This window comes from Trachurus trachurus (assembly GCF_905171665.1).
Source record: "Trachurus trachurus genome assembly, chromosome: 1".
Classification (NCBI taxonomy): domain Eukaryota; kingdom Metazoa; phylum Chordata; class Actinopteri; order Carangiformes; family Carangidae; genus Trachurus; species Trachurus trachurus.
In genome coordinates, this window is record NC_139891.1 from 4,443,212 (window position 1) to 4,467,232 (window position 24,021).

At 42.2% G+C, this 24,021-nt stretch overlaps 1 protein-coding gene across 1 annotated transcript in view; it reads left to right on the plus strand.

The window, feature by feature from the left end:
• pkd1a (polycystic kidney disease 1a) overlaps positions 1-24,021 on the plus strand; it is a gene marked incomplete at both ends in the record, with an annotated part of 85,936 nt that overhangs the window by 60,467 nt on the left and 1,448 nt on the right. Inside the window, 28 exons of the mRNA XM_083975530.1 lie at positions 1,310-1,469; positions 1,573-1,716; positions 1,939-2,083; positions 2,610-2,942; positions 3,081-3,169; positions 3,368-3,662; positions 5,407-5,584; positions 6,815-7,079; positions 7,168-7,363; positions 7,871-8,041; positions 8,155-8,298; positions 9,444-9,654; positions 9,764-9,890; positions 9,988-10,095; positions 10,387-10,436; positions 10,796-11,010; positions 11,617-11,695; positions 11,792-11,898; positions 13,385-13,587; positions 14,715-14,909; positions 16,128-16,267; positions 16,634-16,764; positions 17,759-17,861; positions 17,991-18,104; positions 18,656-18,827; positions 19,743-20,033; positions 21,785-21,919; positions 22,959-23,279. Coding sequence (XP_083831656.1) covers positions 1,310-1,469; positions 1,573-1,716; positions 1,939-2,083; positions 2,610-2,942; positions 3,081-3,169; positions 3,368-3,662; positions 5,407-5,584; positions 6,815-7,079; positions 7,168-7,363; positions 7,871-8,041; positions 8,155-8,298; positions 9,444-9,654; positions 9,764-9,890; positions 9,988-10,095; positions 10,387-10,436; positions 10,796-11,010; positions 11,617-11,695; positions 11,792-11,898; positions 13,385-13,587; positions 14,715-14,909; positions 16,128-16,267; positions 16,634-16,764; positions 17,759-17,861; positions 17,991-18,104; positions 18,656-18,827; positions 19,743-20,033; positions 21,785-21,919; positions 22,959-23,279 — 4,822 coding nt within the window. The remainder of the gene's footprint in view (positions 1-1,309; positions 1,470-1,572; positions 1,717-1,938; positions 2,084-2,609; positions 2,943-3,080; positions 3,170-3,367; positions 3,663-5,406; positions 5,585-6,814; positions 7,080-7,167; positions 7,364-7,870; positions 8,042-8,154; positions 8,299-9,443; positions 9,655-9,763; positions 9,891-9,987; positions 10,096-10,386; positions 10,437-10,795; positions 11,011-11,616; positions 11,696-11,791; positions 11,899-13,384; positions 13,588-14,714; positions 14,910-16,127; positions 16,268-16,633; positions 16,765-17,758; positions 17,862-17,990; positions 18,105-18,655; positions 18,828-19,742; positions 20,034-21,784; positions 21,920-22,958; positions 23,280-24,021) is intronic.

A 24,021-nucleotide genomic window follows, 5' to 3' on the forward strand; every position in this document is an offset into this window, starting at 1 on the left:
TTTTGGTTCTGGTTCGGACTTTCCTGTACAGCTTAAAGTCCAAGAATTTCACCGTAGTGCTTGATAAAGTTTAGTGATATACAGTTTAGTCCCTTGGAGATTTCAGCAGCTCCTGCAAGACACAACATCCCCAAGTTGAATTCTGGTCCAGTGATTATGTGCATGTCTATCAGAAAAGGTGTTAAAATAATATTTTTCATGGTACATTTAGTAGCCCTTGGTCAAAACTCCTCAATATAATACCAATTTCTCTGATTTGCCCTCAAGTATCTTTAAGGTTGTTGAAATAATTTCATTCCACACTGAGAGACAATTTCACTTATCGTATATATTCTGTATTAATTTTCTCAACACTTCATTGAGGCCACAAAAGTTTAATAGTCCCATCCAAGAACAAGTTTTTTTTTTATTGGTGCACTTTTCCGTATTAATATTCTGTATTTATTCAGCTGCATATTTCCACAAAATCCATCCTTACTTGATATTTTTAGAGACATTGCCTCAGAACTTAATTTAATAAACTGAGCGTTTGAACAATGTTAAGCTGCAGCTGAAAATGTGGTGTTCAACTCCAGCCTCCAGTTTTATTTATGTTTGCACTGTGTGTAACGATTTTAACAGCCTGACGAGGGAGCAAACAACTCTGCGGGATTTCTAAGGTTATGTTTTAATTTAATGTTGTTGTTTTTTTATTTTTATTTTTTTTTATCTATCTACCCGAGACTCCTTGGAAAGCACCACTGATCCTACGTGCATTATCCTCTTAAAATATAGTAAATCGAGCATGTCAGTGACCTCTAAGGATTAAAAAGCCAAGTTTATTACACCAACAACACTGGAAAAACGATTTCTTGGCTTTTAAGAGGAGCTGCTACAGGATCCAAGAATGTCACGAAATCAAATTAGGAAGTTTGAACTTGGACTCTGCTGTGTCTTGAACTAAATACTAATTTCAGTTTGACAACACAGTCACTCTGGCAATGCTGATGTATAGCGGGTGTGGTAACAGTTTATTTATATAGCATTATAATTGAAGGCTGTGCATACATCCCACTCTTGTAAACACGATATCTCAAAGAGAATATTAATGCCTGAACAGAGGTAGTCAAGGGAAGTTATTTGGATCTGGGAACCACACATATCTTTTAAAACATCTGTTTAGTTGCAATTTTGACAATTACACTACAGTATCACAGTTAATTTCAACATTTATTGAGATAATTCAGTCTGGACCAAATGGGAGACCAGCTGACACGTGTTGTCATCCAGTGTTGTTAAGCAGTACATTATGTTCTGTCTTTGTGTCCAGGTCCATGGAGGTCGTGCTGCCAGATCAGCCCCCCGAGTACAGCAGCCTTCCCCATTGGCTGTCTGAGCTGACAGACACCAAACTCAAAAAGCTGCTGGAGCAGGGAGACTCTCAGAGGGTCAGAGAGTTATCACTGGCTCTTATCACAGTCCTGAATGAGGTACCAGAGGTCTAGTCACCCAGTTAAAGCATCAGCAGTATCTTTCCAGTCATCCATCACTAGCACTTGAAGCTGACATGTACATGTTTATGCTCCGTTTCAGTATGAGCACACCAGGAGGACATCCAGAGATGAACGCAGTTACCGTGTCAGAGTCCGCAGCAACATTACCAGAGCTCTGACGGCTCTGGACCTGACCACTGTGAACGACATCCAGCAGACCTCTGCTGCTCTGGCACAGTGCACGGTGAGGACACTGAGAGGGAGGGGAGGAGGGAGGAGAAAAGAAAGAAAGAAAGAAAGAAAGAAAGAAAGAAAGAAAGAAAGAAAGAAAGAAAGAAAGAAAGAAAGAAAGAAAGAAAGAAAGAAAGAAAGAAATTTGGATTTGGAGAAAAGGGTGAAGAATAAAGCTAGAAAGACATAAAGGGTCCAGGAATCAAACAGATGTGTGTGTGTGTGTGTCCTGCAGGCGGTGAGTCGTGAGTTCATCTGCGAGGAGTGTCAGAACAGCACTCTGAACAAACTGGAGTCCATGCTGGAGATTTTGCAGAGTGACACCAAGCAGGGCACCGTCACTCCCACTGAGATAGCCGACAACATCCTCAACATCATGGGTAAGAAAGAAAATTGGCTGTGACTGTTTCTGTCTGCCAGAACGGGGGTTGGACTCAAAACATGAATGAAAGAAAATTGCAGCACTAATAGGAAGCTACTGTATCAACAAGTCAGTGTCAGTCAGTTATGTATGTTTATTAAGATAAATATAAAAGGAAACACATGCTGTCAAAGTAAAGCGTGAGACTAAAGCCTCAAATAGAGGTGTGTAGATCAAAGTCAAATCATTCACTGCCCCATTCCACATGTTATCATTCATTTCCATCAGACACATATTTAGGGAAAAACTGAAACACTCAAGTCGATTTGTTGATGCAAATTTGTAATCTAATCATAGTCCATCAGTGATTGGCTCATTAACTCAATTTCATATACACATAAAAGACTGGAAAATACACTGTGTTACGATTAACAAACTGAAGTGAAGCATCAACTGTGCAGCTGTAACTTTTCCCCCACATTTCTTCTTTTCCTCATTTTATCCTCCTCAGTTATTCACCTCTCGTATCGTCTTCCTCCCTCCAGGTGATCTGATCCATCAGGTCAGCCAGTCAGCCTCCCAGTCCTACGCTCAGACTTTCTTTCTGGATTCACCTTCGCCCCCCTCCACCTTCTCCTCCTCTGGTAAGGAACAGATTGGCATCTTGTTGGACCCCTCGCCCTCTTCGCTAGAACCGCACCCTCTGCGAGTGGCAGCCAAGGCTTACAGCCTGTCTTCAGACCTCATGATGATCCTGATGCACGGCCGGGTGCTTAACGAGGAGCCGCTGATCCTGAGGGGAGCTGAGATTGCAGCCACAGGAAAATTGGCAGACCCCCAGAGCTTGCTCTGCTACCATGACAACAGATTAGGTGGAGGTGTGTACTTGGCGACTTATTAGTTGGAACATATTTATATGAGGCTGAAAATATCTCTCAATCTACTGCAGTGTGGCCATAATAAACAGGACTGTGGTGTTATGTGTTTGACCTTCTCCTCATCCTCCTTCCCTCCAGAGTGCCCGCGATTCTCCATCCCGAGAGCTTTGAATGACAATCTTGTCAGAGCCGCTGCAGGAAACGGCATCGTACAGCTACTGTTTCAGGTAACAACAGAAGACATCATGATAGAAAACACTTAATCAATACAAGTGCAAAACACTCTTGGCAGCACAAAAGCTGCTTTTATTAAAGTCTCATGAGCAGAAACTGATAGAATCTGCCTGGAGTGCTCTTGTCTTACCTTTTTCTGTTTTACCTTCAATTTGTAACAGATCTCTTTGTCTTGTTCTTTTCCTCCTCAGATGGAGTCTAACCCCTTCCCCTTCAACTTTGTGGAAAACTACAATGTCTCTACCGAGGTGGCATCAATGCAGTTTCGCACTGAAAATGGCACCCAGATCCCAATCTCAGGCCTGGATGACAATCAGGCCATCACTGTCGCTGTTAACAATGGCAACAGTGATGTCGGTGTTGAAGGCTCCGGTAATGAAGCCTTTAACATCAGCCACTGTGACTCCGTCATCGTCAGGGTCAGCATGGGAAATACTAACAGACAGGCAGGGCTGTTTGTACAGCTCAACTTCACCTCTCTGGAGGGTGAGCTCTGACGTCCATCACATACACAATGCACACACACAACACACAGCAATGTGATGTCTCGTCTCCAATTTGTGTTGACACTGAGTGAGGGAGGCGTTTTGAAGCTGTAATTTAGTAGCAGTCTTATGCTTGAGTGTTAAATAAATTAGATGGATTCCTTTTGTATCATTTTTACTTTCATTGTTTGCACTCTCATCATGTATCCAGGCAGCTGTCAGGCTGCAATTTCCTCACGGATGTCAACAAAGTCTCATTTTGGGTTGTTTTCACAGAATGCCCTCTTTTTAATAGCTGAAGGAAGATCTAATGTCATTACAATGTATGATGTATTGTTATGAAACTCAGAAGCGGGTAATTACAGCATGAGAGAGGCGGCAGTGTGAATTTGTAACTGGCCTGACAGCATCTCGCTTGGGGAGATAACACACAGACTATAGATGCATTAACTTACTGAGTGAGAAGAGCCCACTGAGAAAACTGTAATATCTGGTGTTAATGAGGTGGTGGTCATAGCATAAGCAACAGGGTCCTAATTTCTTTCATGTTTTACAGTTTTATACAGTTTTATATCTTTATTTGTAATTGTATCGATCCATTTTAAAGGGATACGCCAACACTTTTTTTTGTGTCTTGCCTCACTCCCAAGTCAATGACAAGCAGATAGACACCATGCTTTGACTGTGCGTGCAGTAACAAGGGAGATAGAGCTCGTATCGCCTGTAATTAGCTTAGCTCAAACACTGGAAGTGTATAGGTAGTGTTAGCCTGCCTCCTACCCGAGCTGAAATCAGCAGTCAGAAGCTGATTTCATTTTAGCTATAAACTCTGTAAATACTGTATATCACTTTATCGACATTTCAAACATTTTTAGGTGAGAAAGTAGCCGTTTCGATCAGCATTGTGTGGTTAATTTGTCTAAATACCAGCTGTTTACAATTTTGTTCAGACGAATTCGGCGCTACTCAAGCTAGCCGTTGTGACCAACGCACTTCTGGTTACTTTCACAGAATAAAACACCTGTTGCCCTTTACATACAGAAAACCATGACGATAGAATTTGTGCTTTTACTTTGAAATAGGAAGCTAACCTACCCTCGATGTAGCTAGCTTGAGCCAAAATAAACCGTCTTTGCTTGAACCCTCCGTTTTGACCGATCTCGTCCCGTTAGCGGCATTTGACGGCTCAAGATGCCTTACGGAGAGTTTTGTCAGCTCTGAGACGAAGATCGGCCTGCCGGTTTCCGTTTAGAGTTGCTGAAGAGTTTCTCTGATGACTTTAGGTGGAGGCAGGCTAACACTACCTATGCACTTCCAGCGTTTGAGCTAAGCTAATTACGGGCGATACGGGCTCTATCTCCCTTGTTACTGCACGCACAGTCGAAAGGATGGTGTCTATCTGCTAGTCATGGATTTGGGAGTGAGGCAAGACACGAAAAAAAATGTTGGCGTATCCCTTTAAGTATTATCATTCATCATTATGCCTCAGCACCGGTGATGGCCAGGGTCCATCCCTTTGTACGCTCCATTCTCATGAAGGCGATATCTCAGTAACGCCCTCGGATTTGGCAGTGATGAGGCGATGACATTTTAGAGGGTCAAAGGTCAACTTTACTGTGACAGTGTTCTGAAAAAACACTTCAGGGAATTGTTCAATGCAGTAACTCGGGAAGGGAAGACTTTTATTGTATTTCCTGACAGTTGGCCAGTTGGTGGTAATTCTAGTTTTTCATCTCTTTTTCCAGATGCCAGAGAGAAGGACAGAAGAGGAGAGGATGAAGAGGAGCCATACATCACAGCTTACCTTCATTCCCACGAAGAGCCGAACGAATTGAACTGCACGGACAGAAAACATATCACACCACGTATGACAATGGGGCAAGATCTGGATCACAGGAAATACACCTTCTTCCTGTCGCCAGAGTAAGAACCCCTCGTTCATTCATTGCACTGCGACATGATTTGTACTAGTCATGCACAAAGGCAAGGCAAGGCAAGGCATCTTTATTTATATTTACTTAAAGACAAAACATTTTAATAAAAAGAACAGCATAAAGCAGCATAAAAATAAAAAACACAGAGTTAAAAACAGGAGCAAAGAAGAATAAAAAAGTAAAATAAAATAAAATAGATAAAGTTTATAGTTCTTAAAAAGAGCTCAGCCATAAGCACATGAAAAGAGAATTGTTTTTAACCTGGATTTAAAAGTGCTGACAGTTGGGGCTGATTTCAGTTCTGCTGGTAGTTTGTTTTATTATTATTATTATAACCTTTATTTAACCAGGTTTGTCCCATTGAGATCCAAGATCTATTTTGCAAGAGAGACCTGGCCAAGAATGACAGCACATAGTTTCAACACAGTCACATTAATCAAAGACACAAAACAAACGAACGAACGAACAAACAAAACAAAAACATAAAAACAATTGAATTTTCAAAATTAGTTAAAGAATTTACAAGATTAGTCAAACATTTGCACTCATGTAAAACATTTGCACTCCTGAAGCCTGGATGTGATGGAATTTATCATGGACTTGAATACATTCAGAGATACCAGACTTTGGAGTTTGAGCTCTGATTTCAAACTGTTCCATGTACTCGGAGCAGATAATCTAAAAGCTTTCTTCCCCATTTCTGTTCTCACCTTAGGAACAGTAAAATGACAAAAGTCCTGAGAGCGGAGACTGTAGGCCCTGTTATTCAAGATTAGAAGGGATGATAAATAAGATGGAATCATCTCAAGAATAGCCTTGTAAATCAGCACATACCAATGGCCGAGCCTGCGCACATATAAAGATGGCCAATTTACTTTACTGTACAAGACACAATGATGAATGTTCCAGTTGTGTGCAGCATAACAGCTACAGTAAATGCTGCTTCACCATGTCTAGTTTGAACTCTGAGCTCCACTATCTGACCTGAGTCAGTAGATCTCAGAGCTCTGCTGGGTTTATACTCTACTAACATGTCATTCATGTATTCTGGACCTAAACCATTCAGTGATTTGTAGACCAGTAGCAGAACTTAAAAATCTATTCTGTAGCTGACTGCGAGCCAAAGTCAGTTTAGTATGCAATGCTCACGTTTGCAACAGCCGGCGGAGGTCTATGGCGACTACTACCAACGCTTCCACCTCTGCCCTGTGTCACGCAGGTCTCACGACACCACACAGGACTACTTCATCAACGTGAGCACGCCCTGCAGCCCTCGCTCGGCGCCCGCGGGCGTTCGTCTGGAGGTTGCTGTGTTCGCCTCCCTGTGTCAGTATTTCAGTGAGAGTGAGAAGCAGTGGCGGACAGACGGCATGGTGCCCCTGGCAGAAACCAACGCCAGCAGAATTGTTTGCCGCACACGGCACCTCACAGCCTTCGGTGGAGGCGTGTTTGTACCAATGAATGCCATCAGCTTCAAAGTGCCAGTCAGTACAACACACACACACAAACATGCCTTCTTCTGTATTTCACTATTTATAAACACTCACTTAAACCCTGTCCTTTGCCCCGCAGGAGCGCTCTGGTGCACCAAGCCTGGTCGTGCTGTTGGTGTGTGTGCTGGGTTTACTCAGCTATCTTGTAGCAGCAGCCATCCTGCACAAGTTGGACCAGCTGGATCTACGGAGAGCTGGTGTGGTTCCTCTCTGTGGCCCAGACGGACTCTTCAAGTACGAGGTTCAGGTCAAGACCGGTTGGGGCCGAGGGGCAGGTGAGGACAGGTCACTGTTGATGGTGATTAAAAGTGACTGTAGAATGATAATTTTGAAATGACCCTTCAACTGAAAATCATTCATCTGCAGAGTTTAAAAAAACAAACTCATTTACCTTTCAAAAAGCGCCGCTAAAACAAAATCAAAGGACAATGCAATTTCTTATTTTGTACAAAACCCACACAGTTGTTTACTATAATATAATGGTTAACAATTACAATTACTTACTAGAATAATTTATGAATTCCAAAGATTCCAAAATGCGCAAAGTGTTAATCATGGGCCGCTCGGTGGTCGAGTGGTTAGAGCACATTCCATGTAGTGATCGCCTGTCCGACTCCCAACCAGGACGATCTTTACTGCTTGTCATTCCTCCATTGTCTTCCCTGTGTTCCTCTCTCTTCACTGTCTTATCAAATAAAGGTGAAAAATGCCCAAAGAATAAATAAATAAACCAATAATAAATAAATAAATGTTGATATAGTGAGTCTCCGTCTGTCTTTCAGGCACTACAGCACATGTGGGAATCAATCTGTATGGCCGCGAGAGCCGCAGCGGACACCGCCATCTCGACAGCAGAGGGGCCTTCTCACGCAACGCTCTTGATATCTTCCACATTGCCACAGACACCAGCCTGGGCAGCGTCTGGAAAATACAAATTTGGCACGACAACAAGGGTACAGACACGTGCACACACACACACACAGAAAAAATCCCTGTAACCAACACTACGCCAAAGAGTTGAAGCAGCTGATATATGAGCTTATCCTGTTTGGTGACCCTCCCTCAGGTCTGTCCCCAGCATGGATGCTCCAGTACGTCTTGGTGAAAGACCTGCACACAGGAAGCAGCTACTACTTCCTGGTAGAGGAGTGGTTGTCAGTCGATAATGAGAAAACTGATGGACGAGTAGAGATGGAGGTGGAGGCATCAGGTAAGAAACTACAATTTTTTTTTTTTTTTCATATATTTTTATAGTTGTTTCCTTTAAACATAATACATCCGTTCATTTGTATACAATAAGAACAGTGGAAGCACAATATGAACTCAAACCCTTTCCACCCTGTCAAGCCCTTCCCATATACTGAGACCATACATACATTGTCACACTCATGCATTCTTGTATATATGAATACATAAAGGTAAAGAATATATATATATATGCATACATAAGTATATACACATATAAACACACATATATCTAATTAGATCAGAACACAAGCAGACTGGAGACGATTAACACACCTTTGCTGGAAGTAATGGGTAATGTTTACACTGAAAATGGAGGAGAGGGAGTATCTGAAAGCAGGGATAGAATAAGAGTAAAGAATTTTCCTGTAATCAGTTGTCGAGGTGAGTGAGATTTACATGACATGTGAGAGTAGATAGGATTGCAAAAATGGTATCCTATTGTGTAGCAAGACTTTTAAAGTGTTCGAGGAAAGGCCCCCACTAGGGTTGCAAAATTCCGGGAATTTTCAAAGTTGGAAACTTTCCATGGGAATTAACAGGAATATATGGGAATTAACAGGAATTAACAGGAATATATGGGAATAAATCAGAAATTTACAAAATTGAAGGTTGGCCCTTAACAGGGAACTTAAATATAGTTGGGGAAATTTTAATTTTACTTTTTGATTTTTGTTGTTCAGTAAAAGAATTGATTGATACAATTACAACTTGATAAAGTTCTACTCACAAATAAATCTGTTGAAATGTTTTTTTAATTGTATTATTTTGCATGGATGTCTGCTTATGACAAAACAAAATATTTACATTTATGTTTGGACATGATACAATTTGTTTAAATTACCCCCAATTTGAAGTTAATTCCCATAAATTCCCATAAATTCCCGTAATTCCCATGGAAAGTTTCCAATTTGGAATATTTCCAAAATTCCCCAGCTTAACTTCCCATGGAAAGTTTCTGGAAATTTACCGGAAATTTACTGGAAATTTTCCGCCCCTTTGCAACCGTAGTCCCCACACATTAGAAACTACAATTTGATAAATCTGTGAAAACCACAAGTGGTTATTGACACCAGTTTTTACCGCTGCGTTCCTTCCTGTTTCCCTCAGAGGAGGCCGCGCTGCTCCGGCTCCCCCGCCTGGCGCTCTGCGAGCTGCAGAGGGCGCTGTGTGAGAGCCACCTGTGGCTGTCGCTGTGGGAAAGACCCCCCCGCAGCCCCTTCACCCGCCTGCAGAGAGCCACGTGCTGCACTCTGTTGCTGCAGCTCTTCCTGTTAGCCAACACGCTGTGGTACAGCATCGTGGTGGACAAGAGATACAGGTACAGAAAAGTGTTTCTTTTGTGTTTTGGGGGCCTCTCTGCCTTCTGTCTCTGTGAATTTCCACACTGTTGCTTTATTCCTACATTTAAATGCCATCCTGTGCTGTAGCCCGCGAGCCGTGTCAAGGCTTTCTTCATTAAATGGAGAGACCGTGGCAGCTGGTGTGGTGACCTGTCTGATTGTCTACCCTCTCTACCTGCTCGTCTTCACGCTCTTCAGAATGAGCCGCAGCAAGGTAACACTAAACTGCCCAAAACTAGAACATAATCAAGGTTTCAGAGCTTCCCACAGGCACCTTGAATATTTTCTCTTTGTGTCTCTGTGTGTGTTAGTGTGTGTCTGTGGAGCAGGCCCCACCACAAGTGGACCAGGAGTCTGTGGAGATTGATGACCTGGAAAACTCCATGGCTGGAAGTTCCTTCCTCTTTTTCAATGACGAGGTAAAGGATGCATATTTAGGATTTGGGATCATCGTAGTTTTAGTTCAGATTTCTTTATTTTTCAGTTTATTACGCAACTGATATGAAATTTAAATGAATCACATTGTCATGGCAAAGTGACTGAGAAAGAAACTGAAGTGAAAACCAAAGTAAAGCAAGACAAAAAGTAATGCTTTCCCCCTGTGAGGTCATTAGTGTATGTTTATCTCTCTCTCTCTTTCACTCTCCACCTGTCTCTGTCTTTCAATTTATCTATCTGTCTGTCTATCTATCCATTCTTTCGTTCATCAGACCAACTCAGAAGAAACCAACGTGGATTTGCCCACTCCATCGACCAAAAGGTGAATTATTCTGTTGCCATGGCAATTGTTTTAGATAATGCATGACTCAACTTATTGAAATACAAAATGCCAGGTATAATTGCCAGCTGTCAGATAAAGTGAGAATAGGAAAAACAAGAGGGAAATTGTTTGTAATTTACACAATTGCACTCTGAAAGAGTAAAAAATTTCCTCTGTTGGAAATCAAATGAGAAAAAACAAATATTCACAGTCATTGTCTCAGTGTCCAGTGTTATTACAGCACCATTATTGCTCTATGAGAAACTGCTGTTTGTTTGGTAGAGAGACAGAGAGGAAAGAGAATAAAGAAGTGATTGCTCATGTCGCACAACACCAACATTTCTCGCTGTGTATTTCAGTGTGGAGAGCTGGGGCATGGCAGAGGAGGAGACGGACGACAGGGATTGGTCGGAGCTGTTGAGTGACGTGTCTGTAGTGGGTGGGGCGGGGCACGGAGCGGGAATGCCCAGGTTGAAGAGGGGTCAGGGGAGCAGGCACCTGGGCGTCGACATGACATTTAACCCCGACGACGAGGAAGGAACCGACCAACGCAACAAATATTTCACCTCTTCAGGTAACTGACCAGGAAGCTCTTTAAAGGGATACGCCAACATTTTTTTTCGTGTCTTGCCTCACTCCCGAGTCCATGACAAGCAGATAGACACCATCCTTTCGACTGTGCGTGCAGTAACAAGGGAGATACGGGCAGAGCTGGCGCACCGCTAATTAGCTTAGCGCAAACGCTGGAAGTGCATAGGTAGTGTTAGCCTGCCTCCTACCCGAGCCGAAATCAGCAGTCAGAAGCTGATTTCATTTTAGCTCTAAACTCTGTAAATATATCACTTTATCGACATTTCAAACATTTCATAGGTGAGAAAGTAGCCGTTTAGATCAGCAGTGTGCCGTTAATTTGTCTAAATACCAGCTGTTTACAATTTTGTTCGGACAAATTCGGCGCTACTCAAGCTAGCCGTTGTGACCAACGCACTTCCGGTTACTTTCACAAAATAAAACACCCGTTGCCCTTTACATACAGAAAACCATGACGATAGAATTTGTGCTTTGACTTTGAAATAGCTAACCTACCCTCGATGTAGCGAAATGTTGGCGTATCCCTTTAAACTGTCCAATCAGAGTCATGTCAAGTCCAAGCTGAAGTCATACTTCTTTTCACTCACAGATGAAGATCTTATCAAACACATCCTGGCAGATAAACAGAACTTCTTCCCTCAGGCTGATGAGAGCGAGATGGCCGACCTGTGAGTTTGACCTTCTGGAAAACAGCCAACAGCTGCAGAGATTTACCTGCATTGACAGGATTTACACTTGTTGATTTGTCATTTGTTTTACGCCAGGTCGAGCATTTTGGGAGATAAGACTGAAGTGATTCTCCTCCATGAGCCTCTTCCTCTAGGGTCTGACAGAAGGGAGCCACCAAAAACTGCTTTCACCTCAAATACAGGTGCGTACAAGTGTGTTTGTGAAAAAAAAAAAAAACATTCTACACACGCAACTAACGCCTTACTTAACGTAACTGAAAATAGTTTTACATTTTGTCATTTTGTTCCCCTTTAGATGTTCATAACTACTGACAGACCATAATAAAAACGATTTTCTACACTTAAGTGACAAGTGAGACAAGGAACAGCGGAATAGTTTGCACATAACCATTCAAATACTTGCGCGACTGCACTTAACGCAAACCTTCGCTTTGTGGAAGAAACAAACACATTTCGTCTTTTCTATGGAAGCAAAGGAAGCTCAGAATCAAAGGAAGGTTATTATAGATGAATCGATCTGTAGACAGCTCCACAAACAGGTCAAGTCAGTGTGAACTTTCAAATAACTTATATAAGTCAAAAGAGATTTAATAAATAACTCCTGGAGGAAAATCAATGGATTTTCTTCAGGACTGATTGTTGTCTCAGTCACCAAGACGGCTTAGCAGAGGATATCAGAGAAGTCTATTTTGTTAGCATTCCTACTCCTTTAGTCCACAGATGTTTCATTGAGTGAGATGACAAGGTCTTTTTTGTATTTGGATTGGATTGTACAAAATAAACTAAAAAATTGTGCTGCCTTTAACATGAAATCTGAAATACCATCGCAACAACAAAGTCCTTCGTCTCCAAATGGGACTCCAAAGGTCATCTGATAACCGTTTACCTCATAGATGAAGTATCCACAAACCACTCTGCAGGTTCAGAGTAGTGACACAAGAGGACAAAAACAAAGATAGTTTCTTAGGATAAACTTAATTTATCATGGTGATAAGAGAAAAAAAAAAAAGAGTTTGATGATTAAAAGAAAGGTGACTAATGAGGTCAAGATGGCTGTTAGCTCTTGATTAGCTGATTAGCTCTTAACTGGTATCTGTGTCCTGGCGCTGAGTATATACATCACACTCTCATTTTGCTGCCAGGTGTTTAATAAGAAAAGTGTCAGAGAAATAAATTGAAAAGATGTAACTGTTCCAGCTTGAAGTCCTAAGTTCCTGGGACACAGTTGACCTGGTTTTTTGGCAGTAATTTAATTCACTGAAAAGACTCAAGACTTTTATAATGGAACACTTGAAAAGTTTAATGACTTATTTCTTATTTTATGTCAGACTTTAAAATGTTATTTATTTCAAACAATATATTTGAAAGGCAAATTCATTACAGTGAAATTGTTAACACTGAATGTAAAGTGTCTGTCTTACACATCCCTTTATATTTGACCTTTTATTGCCTGATCATTGCCCCTTGCTTCATCTTTCTATGGAGTTTTTCCTCAGTGGATGTGAGGATGTTGTTGTGATGCCATGTAAAGCCCTTTGAGACAAACTGTTTGTAAAAACGGGCTATACAAATAAAATTGCCTTGCCTTTATGTTCTCTCTGTTTCCTTTTACAAACCTTTCTTATGACCGTTTCCTCACTCCCGCGGCCTTTTCTCTCCGCTCTCTAGTTGTGACAGACGTGTGTCGCCCCAGACGTTTCCCTCCCTGGTGTGGCCGTGCCGCCTTGTGGGGCAGCTGGGCTGTGATCGTTCTGGCCAATGGCGTTTCCATCTGGGCGGGTCACGGGTTCAATCAAGGAGTGGCCATGATGTGGCTCATCTCCTGTTTTGCCAGTTTCCTGTGCTCGTGCCTGCTGCTGGAGCCAATCAAGGTAGTCACACAAAAAAACACGTTTATCCTCCGTGATTTGTTTTCCATACACTTTTATTTTGTGTACTGTGTAGTTTGAAAGATGCTGTTTGTTACCAACCTCCAGTTTCTCTCAGTTCTACAAGGCAGAGCTTCTTTTAGTTCAGTGGGTTTGGGTTGGTCTCACTCTGAGCATCAAACAGGAAGTCAGCCACTGTCTGGTGGAGGGAGGTCTTCCCTTAGGGGTTGGTGAGGCGCCAAAAACTGAGCTAAAGATTAGTGAATATTGAGGGCACAGCAGTGGCTTAGCCGGGAGAGTGGATATCATGCAGGCTTTGGCACGGCTCACCATCTGACCTGTGACCTTTGTTGCGTGTCGTCAGCCTTTCCCCCTGACTTTCTGTCTATCTCTCACTTAGTATCAGAATAAAGGCTAAATGCCTCCAAACTGAATAAAGAAATTATATTGAAACATAAATAATATAATTGAAATGTAAGCACATTTCATTTCATATCAGCTGTTAATATAGTGTTATGTTTATAGCTTTTTTTTGCTGGCTCCAAATGGCTCCAAAAATTTAGGCAAGTTTAAAAATGTTTGTAATTCTGCCACTTTTGTAGAAACACTCAAACACCCACTGTGCTGGTTTCTTTTTTTATTTGAAGTTTGAATATCCAGAAGTAGAAATATTTGTGGTTTTAAGGGCCAAAGTCAATCTGAGCAGAGAGCCAGTCCGGCTCCAGGCCTGCCTGCTGAGTGTTGATTATAGCAGATTTCAGGTAAACAGGAGAGAGGAGATGGGGAGTCTAGGTGGGCGGGGCTTGAGGCGAGCTTTGTTGTGACATCACAATGATGTGAATGTCCCAGCACCTTGTTTTAAAGCTCGGTTCATAAATAGAGGCTGTGAACATGTCTCTGTGGACCGAGCACTTTGATATTTTCACAGGATTTAAAGAATTCAAAAACACACAGCGATGAATCTGAAAACTATTTTCTTCTTTATTTTTCTTTCTTCTTGAAAAGCTGAGTGTCAAATTCTCCACACACCCAACATTTCTCTTGGCTAAAACTTTCATCTGGGGTGTGGTCATGTTAACATTTTGAGGTTTTCCTATTTTCATCCTAACACACTCCTGTGTGTCCCACAGGTGTTATGTGAGGCGGTTTACTATGCAGTGTGTGTGCGGCGTCTGCGTCCAGAAGACCAGGACGTACTGGTGGAGTTCCCCCGGGTGGAGAGAGTGGTCCAGAGGGTCTCCGAGGTGAGACCGCCCCACGGCTTTGCTCTGTCCCAGGCGAGGCACCAGGCCCGCAAGGTCCACATGCTGCACACCATGCTGAAGGTGAGTCAGTAAACATTCAGGCTGTTTTTTATACTTCTATGCATTCAGTGTCATAATCATTGGGTACGTTTACATGGACAGTTTCAAACGGTTTTTAAAAAAGGTTTGGTTTAAATCACTCTGTTTGAAGATTTCAGCTTGAGCGTATAGTACATGGGTTACGAAGTAAAACATGCGCTGACGAAACAAATGTGCCCACAGCCGTGAGTGATTGCGTTACTATGGTTACAACAGTATTGATTACGGAAGTGCTACAGCTGTGCCGAAATACATCGTTTGTTGAGCGCAGTCTTTGCTGTTATAATATTTCTCTGTATTAAACAGCAGCGTGGCATATTCCTCATTTTAGCAGGAAAAGAAGAGAGAGCGTTTGGAGTCGGGAGTGTGTATGCAATATGTTGTCAGTGTTGTGCCGAAAAACGACTGCCGGGCAGACAGTCTCTTTTCGGCACAACAAGGCAAGGCAATTTTATTTGTATAGCCCATTTTGACAAACAGTTTCTCTCAAAGGGCTTTACATGTCATCACAACAACATCCTCTGTCCTTAGACCCTCACATCCACTGAGGAAAAACTCCATAGAAAACCCTTTTTACAGGGAAAAATTGGAGAAACCTCAGGGTGAGCAACAGAGGAGGGATCCCTCATCCAGGACGGACAGACGTGCAATAGATGTTGTTACAGACAAGAAAACAGTTTATAGTTTGTGACACACAACACCGGCAGCGTACGGCCTCCTCCTCCTCCTCCTCCTCCTCCTCCTCCTCCTCCTCCTCCTCCTCTCCTAAAACCAGGGAGCATTGAGTCAAAGTCCACAGTAGAGATTGGTGGTAAAGGTGTTGTTCTGCATGAATTTTCGGACACCGAGTGGAAACAGAACTTCCGCATGACCCGCCAGTCCGTTATGAAATTTCTTGCTCGACATTTTCCCATACAGTACACGGACATTTTACGTCATGTCCTGAGCATGCGCAGAATGAACGCAGCCAGTGTATACATGACAGACAGATCGCTTTGGAAAAGGTTTAAACTACCCCCTTCAAACTGATTGGAATTTCAACCGGTATAACTGAAACGGTTTGAGGTGTTTACATGAAGTATTTTCAATCGGTTTGGTCTCCCAAACCTTTTTGAAACCGTTTGAAACTGTCCATGTAAACCCACCCATTGAAAACTCTGTGTCTTGTTTCGTAACAAAATATTTGATTCTCTTTTTCAGAATTTCCTGGTTTACATGTTTTTCCTGTTGGTGGTCTTACTCCTCAACTACTCTGACTCAGCCAAAGACACACACGGCCTTAAACTGCGCACTCAGCTGCAACAAGCGTTACTCACACCTGAGTATCACAACATCAGGAGGTACACACACACACACACACACACACAAATAACCTGGACTTCTTCTATTAGTTTGTTCCTGTGAGAATAACAGCCTATTTTCAGTGACCTTCTAATTGTCTGCTCGTAATACCTTCTGAATGTCTTTGGCAAACACAAACAGTGTGTCTAGTCACCGAAAAAGATTTTTTTGGCCTCTGCCATGTTTTCTCTTTTGGGCTTTTGAGACACGTGTTATTTTATTCAGACTGAGAGAGCAGAAAGAATTTTGTTTATATAAAGAGAGCACAACTAGACTCTTCCAGTCAAACGTACGGTCATCCTGTGTGCCCTAATGTCTGACAGCAACATGTGATGTGACAAATACTCTGGTGGTTTGTCTTTCAGCCGAGATAATGTCTTGACGTGGCTGAATGAGTCCCTGTTGCCTCGGCTAGTGGACGACTCTGCCCTCTTAAGAGACACAGGAGGGGTGTTACTCGGCACGCTGAGGCTGCGGCAAGTCCGCGACACGCAAGGTGAGACTTGAACACGGTCGCTGGCAGAACTCTCTTTAACTTATAGGATCTGAAACGTAAAGCTAAATCTGTTTCTTTATTTGTGTCTTTCCATCTGCGGAATATCGCCAAACTGAGGTCCCTGATGATAATTCATGCCTATGTTTCATCTCGCATTGACTATTGTAATGCTCTTTTTATGTGTTTTAACAAAAAGGCTGTAAATCGCCTTCAAACTGTGCAGAATGCAGCTGCAAGGCTCGTAACTGGATCTAAGAAAAGGGATCATATCACCCCAATTTTAGAATTTTGGAATGCACTACCATTGACCTTACGCAGCATAGAGTCCACTGAAGGTTTTATATAAGAGAGAACTTAAAACCTATCTTTTTAGACAGGCTTTCTACTGATGGTGATGTTGTAGGGCCTCTGTGAAGTTACTTGTATGTGTGCTGTTATGTGTATTTTGTTGTGATCTCTGTATTTTATTGCATTTTATCCTTGTTGTAAAGCACTCTGTGATTTTATCCATGAGAAGTGCTATATAAATTAAATGTGCTTACTTACTTACTAACCTGTATTAAATGTTTCATGCATAGCATCACAGGTACTCCAGCTGAGGTTGTCTCTGTTCACCAAACTCATTCTCTTTCATGTTTGAATCAACTTTTTTTGGCTTAGTGAAATTGGAGTCAACAAGGAAAACAAGGGTCTCCCACACACTGTCCAATCACTTGCAAAAAACTTTATTATAAAAGAAACAACATTTCGGTCCTCAGGACCTTGAAAAAGATTTAAAAAGCTCTGCTTGAAAAAGGTCCTGAGGACTGAAGTGTTGTTTCTTTTATAATAAAGTGATTTGACAGTGTGCGGGAGACCCTTGTTTTCCTTGTTGACTCCAATCCCATGCTCCAACGCACCTGTCTTTTTAAGATTCTTTTTAGGTGTGCATCAGCCTTTATACCTTGGGTTAGTGAAATTGATTTTGGTTTTGAACTGTAAACTTTATTTGCAGGTGGTGCCAAGGCAGGGGACAATGTTTGGGAAAAGGACTGGTTCACGTCTCCAACTAAAAACACTGAGGAGTTCACTGCCAATGATGCTGGTGATGCAAACTGGTAAGAAACAGATTAAAGAGCTGGCTGTAGACATGAAGTGAACTGGTAGACCAGACTCAAAGAGTGTTTTTCTGGTTTTGTTTGATGTCTCACGTTCTTGTCCGTGTGTCCTCCCACTCATCTTTCCAGGGTGTGGCGGTTGGGTCAGGCCAGCAGCGGTGAGGTCCACCAGCTGAACAGGAGCCTGGAGGAGGCCTCGTCCTCATTACAGCAGCTGCAGCAGCTGCACTGGCTCGACCACAGGTAGCAAACAAGGCAGGACGATGTGTGGAATTAGTAAAAAAAAGTTTAAGGTTTTAAGAAATCTTGAATTAAAGAGAAGACTGCAGGCAAAACTGAAATTGCTTTTGGATCTCACCAGGTTTGTCCGAAGTCCTGGGGCCAGATATAAGGGAGATAAAAATGTGCACACAATTTCACAATGATTGGAATAAAGACCAAACCAGGCTCACTCGAGGCCTGAATCTGGAATGATGTTTTAAAGCCCCTGTGGTGCAGTTGGCCCTATTACTTTACGTCATTGAAAAGTTGCACATTAAAAACTATAAAACATAGAAAATAATCCAATAAAGAACTATGCTAAGAATTTGGACCTGCTTTCAACAACTGTTCTGAGAATAATATCTGATGATATAAACAAACCTTTTAATCCTGCTCTTACCAGAAAACTGAAATAAAACCCTCCTGTGGTGGAAACACCCATCTTAAGTAACATAGATAAAATATTAAAGTTGGTTTCCAAAACAGGAAGTGACTCTGAAATATCTCGGCTGTCTTTCCGTGTGTGTTCCCAGGACCCGTGCTGTGTTTGTGGAGTTCTCGCTCTACAACATCAACACAAACCTCCTGGCCGTCTTCTCCTTCTTGTTTGAGTTCCCGGTCTCGGAGCGTGTCCAGTCCAGTCTTGATCTCCCTGTCGTCAGTCTGTGGCCAATCACGGGCCTGGATCTGCAGCTCCTTCTCATGGTAACGCCTGGCAACTGCTTCTGTCACTTACCATAATAATAACTATTAAAGGGATACGCCAACATATTTGGAAGTGCATAGGTAGTGTTAGCCTGCCTCCTACCCGAGCTGAAATCAGCAGTCAGAAGCTGATTTCATTTTAGCTCTAAACTCTGTAAATACTGTATATCACTTTATCGACGTTTCAAACATTTTTAGGTGAGAAAGTAGCCGTTTAGATCAGCAGTGTGTCGTTAATTTGTCTAAATAACAGCTGTTTACAGTTTTGTTTGGACGAATTCGGCGCTACTCAAGCTAGCTGTTGTGACCAACGCACTTCCTGTTACTTTCACAACATAAAACACCCGTTGCCCTTTACATACAGAAAACCATGACGATAGAATTTGTGCTTTTACTTTGAAATAGGAAGCTAACCTACCCTCGATGTAGCTAGCTTCAACCAAAATAAACCGTCTTAGCTTGAGCCCTCCGTTTTGACCGATCTCGTCCCGTTACCGGCATCTGTCCGCTCAAGATGCCTTACCGGAGAGTTTTGTCAGCTCTGAGACGAAGATCGGCCCGCCGGTTTCCATTTAGAGTTGCTGAAGAGTTTCTCTGATGACTTTAGGTGGAGGCAGGCTAACACTACCTATGCACTTCCAGCGTTTGAGCTAAGCTAATTAGCGGTGCGCCATCTCTGCCCGTATCTCCCTTGTTACTGCACGCACAGTCGAAAGGATGGTGTCTATCTGCTGGTCATGGACTCGGGAGAGAGGCAAGACACGAAAAAAAAAAAAAAAATGTTGGCATATCCCTTTAATACTATTGAGCCCTAAGCTGTAACTCAACCCCCCCCCAGTCTTTTCCTCATTGTTTCGGCATCAGCCATCTGCACATCACATCTGTAGTGACGCTCTGTGATTCCCTGTTTTCCAGATCGTCCTCCTCATCTTGGTGTTGTATTTCCTGGTGCGGGGGATCTTGGGCTTCATCAGAGAGGGCTACAGGTACCTGCTGTCGGCCTGGAGACTCCTGGGCATCTGTAAACTGGCACTGGCAGCGTCTGTGTGCGGGCTGCACCTGAGCCGCTGCACCATGGCCAAGCAGCAGTGGGCGTCGTATGTGAAGCACCCGCGGGACGCCTTCACTGACTTCTACCCCCTGGCCAGGCAGACTCAGATGTACACAGTCATGTCTGCACTGCTGCTGTTCATCCTGGTGCTCAAGGTACGAGAGGAGGACAGGGGGAGAGCTGGGCTCATACTAAAATACACATTTACATTTTTCTATTCATCAACGATTTCTCTCTTTCTTTCTTTTTTGTAATTTACCTTTTGGTTACACTTTACTTGAAGGTATCGTCATAAGAGTGACACACTGTCAGTACCGTGTCATGAACGTGTCATGAACATTATGTCAGTGTCATAACATTGTCATTAAGTGTCATTCTGTTTTTGTAGGGTTAGGGTTAACCGGATGACACTTAATGACAACGTTATGACATTGACATAATGTTCATGACACTGTAATGACAGTGTGTCACTCTTAACGACGATACCTTCAAGTAAAGTGTTACCGACTTTTTTATTGATTCCATACAGCATTATCCCATCAACATTTTACATCTTGTACACAATTTTCCAAATATATAGAACATACCCATACTCCAGACAGGGGAGCAAAGACAGAAAGCAGCATAAACTCTTCATTTAATCATGAAGTAGAGTTAAAGAGAAGTAATATGAAGTACTTTTCCACTCCTATCCTTATTTTCACTCCTGCCCTGCAAAGTCCCTTTTCTCCTGTTGGAGGGTAATACAGAAAATAAACATAATGAACAACAAACAATTGAAGTTCGTAGCTAAACTAAAATCTGACCGTAATGGTGGCACAAAATCAACCCAGTTTTCTAGTAATTCTTAAATTTAACTGATTCTAGTTAAGAAAGTCAGCTCCTCCATCCTATAAATAACGTACATTACCTCCACCCAATCCTCCATTCTAGGTGCATCTGTCTTTAGCCATTTCCTGATCACTACCTGCCACCAACATTATTACTCTGAATATATACAGCTCTGGAAAAAATTAAGAGACCACTTTCACAAGTGTTTCTTAAAAGCATCTCTACATGTATGACAGTCATTCTTTTCTTTTCTTTTTTAAATACCAACACAAACACAACTCCATTCATCACCTGAACCACATCTGGTTTTATAGGAAGATTGCTGGATTAAACATTGACATTATCCCACAAAAACTGATTTATAAACTCTTCCTGAGTTAAAATATCCTTGCTGTGTTCTTTAGGAATAAATATGAACATGTTTTCTTTGCATTATTATTATTATTCAAGGTCTGAAAAGACTTGATATTTCTGTTATTTAGACTAGTTTAGTCATTAGCCAATAAAAGCTCTAAATGACAAAAAAAAAATCAATTTTGGGAGAAATGTTGTCGGTAGTTGATAGAATAAAACAAAACAAAAAAAATGATTTTACTCAAACACATACCTATAAATAGTAAAACTAGAGACACTGATCATTTTGGGAGTGGTCTCTTAATTTTTTCCAGAGCTGTATTTATCCCCTGACTTTGTTATTCCCTGGTTTTCATCAACAATTTCCATGTAATGACAAATCCAGCATCAAAATGATCCAGCTCCAGAAGCTGTTCAAACACGTTAATGAGACACATTGTTGCGCTGCAGCACAGACCAGGGGAGTTCGAACCTGCTGCACATTACAGCTGCACTCAGTGTGGGTATTTTAGCTTGTTCGGCTCAACTGTGAGGTTTTTAGTTCAATCCCCAGGCTTTTCTTTGTCCGGTGCACATGCTGAAATGTCTTTAAGTGAGACACTGATCCCTGTTATTGGTCCCAATGTGTTTCTGTGCAGGATTTAAGCCTTGTGATAAAAGCATCAGCTGAATGAATGCGATCTCTTTCTCTGTCTCTCTCTCTCCCTGTCTAATCATACAGGCCTCCCACCAGTTGCGGTTTCTCCGAGAGTGGGCTGTGTTTGGCAGAGCTCTCCGCCGCTCCTTCTGGGAGCTGCTGGGACTCGCCCTGACATTACTGCTGTTGATGCTGGCTTACTCACACACAGGACACCTGGTCAGACTTTTTCTCATGTCTGTTCTCTCCGTTTCTCTCCCGCCCACACACACTGAAACGCACCCACACACACAGAAAACGTATTGAAAACGTGTAGATAATAGCCAATGTGAAAATAAATAACCTTGTGACTGATAAGATTTCATGCGAAGTTGTAGTTAATTCTTATTTCTATAGTTCAGTTTCTTTACAGTAGACAGAATTTACAATAAACCTTCACGTTAGCACAGACTGTGTAACATAGCCTTATCCTTTTTATTACAATAACTTCAGTAACAGTCGTGACTGATTTTGTGAACAGCTTTTGTGAAAGATATGCAATGTTCAATGCCAAGTCTTGTCAAGTTACTAAGTTTGAAACTTATAACACCAGAGTTAAAGTCTCTGCTGTGTACATAATAATTCTAAAATAAAATCATAAAAATCTGTTTTTGAAACAATCAAGCCAGAGTGGAGGCTTAATGTTCTGATAATGGTAATAATATTTTCAACAAAGAACCAGAAAGGTAAAGGAGTGATGACTGTTTTAAGCGGGACAGAATAACACCAGAAGCCTTTATTTCCACTTGTGTGTCACAGAACTATTTTCTTATGCAACTTTCCGAAATTCATCTGAATGCATTTAGCAGGAGCTTGAAGAACAATACTGTATTTTAACGATGTAGCGGCTCAGTCAGGTCAAACTTTGACCTTGTCCAATATTTAGTTTATGACTAAATAGCTGCAAAACTAACAATATTCAACCTCAGCACATTTGCAGCTAATGAGCAAATGTCAGTGTTTGTAATTTGTAATCTGACAAACTTTGTCCACATCAGACCTGCTCACTGTGCTCACATATTTCTGTCTTCTATCCCAGAATAACAGTGTTTTGTTTACCTGCTGCAGCCAGTCTTGGATTCCTGTTGATTTTCACATTTCTTCTTATTTTTTTATTCTATTTCTCACAGTTGTTTTTCATTTCTCTAGAATTTTCTGAAGAACTATGAGGAGTCATCTCTTTTATACTTTTTTCTGCTCTCTCTCTCTTTGACTCCAGCTCTTCCACTCTGTATTGGACGGCTATGGGAGTGTGAGCTCCGCCTGTCTGTCCCTGTTGGGGGCCGGTGGCCTGTTGTCCTGGCGTCCCGGCTGGATGATCACCGGCCCCTCCAGCACCGTCTCCTCACTGCTGTTCCATGCGAGCTTCTCTGTTTTTCGGCTGGTGTTGCTTTGGTTGGTCACCTCTGTGCTGCTGAGGAACTACCGCCGTGCGCGAGCAGAGCTGTACCGTCCAGCTGTGGATCTTCAAGACTACGAGATGGTCGAGCTGTTCCTCAGACGCCTCAAGATGTGGATGGGACTCAGCCGGGCCAAGGAGGTACATCAACTGTTTCATATCTACTGTGACCTTTCAGGGTGAAGGTTTTAGGGATTCTAATGCGACAAATTTGAAAAGCCTGATGGGGGCTTAGGGAGGTTTTAAAGGGATAGTTCAACATTTTTGGCAAATTGGCCCATTGCCATAATCCCTATAGTCTTGAGAATAGGTTTGTTACCTTTAATTGTCGGTGTAAGCTATTTTTAGAACGGCGGAGCAGAGCCGCGAGCTGCTCAGAGCTACGCTACGGAGGCTCATGGCTTCATGCAAAACCGCTGATGCATGTTCCCGTCGGGGGCAGTTTTTCAGCAAGCAGTCTCTGCATTTACCTCTAAAACAACTCTGTCTCGTAACGTTCTGTTATTATCTCATAGTGTGGTGAATGTGCAGGTCACAACTTGTCCACCAGAGCGTTTTGGAGTTGTTGGATTGTGTATTTGATGAGTTTGATGAGGGAAACCAAGAAATCCCATTAGCCTCCGTAGCGTATCTCTGAGCAGCTCACGGCTCTGCTCCGCCGTTTTAAAAATAGCTTGCACCGACAATTAAAGGTAAGAAACCTACTGCTATGACTAACGGGATTATGGCAATGGGCCAATTTGCCAAAATGTTGAACAATCCCTTTAACTCATATCAAGCTTGAAAAGATTAGATTCTCACTTGCAGGTTTGGTAAAGTTTTCAACAAAACCTGGCGGCCCTTCATTGAATATTCAGACAGAACTATGATCAACCCAGAAAGT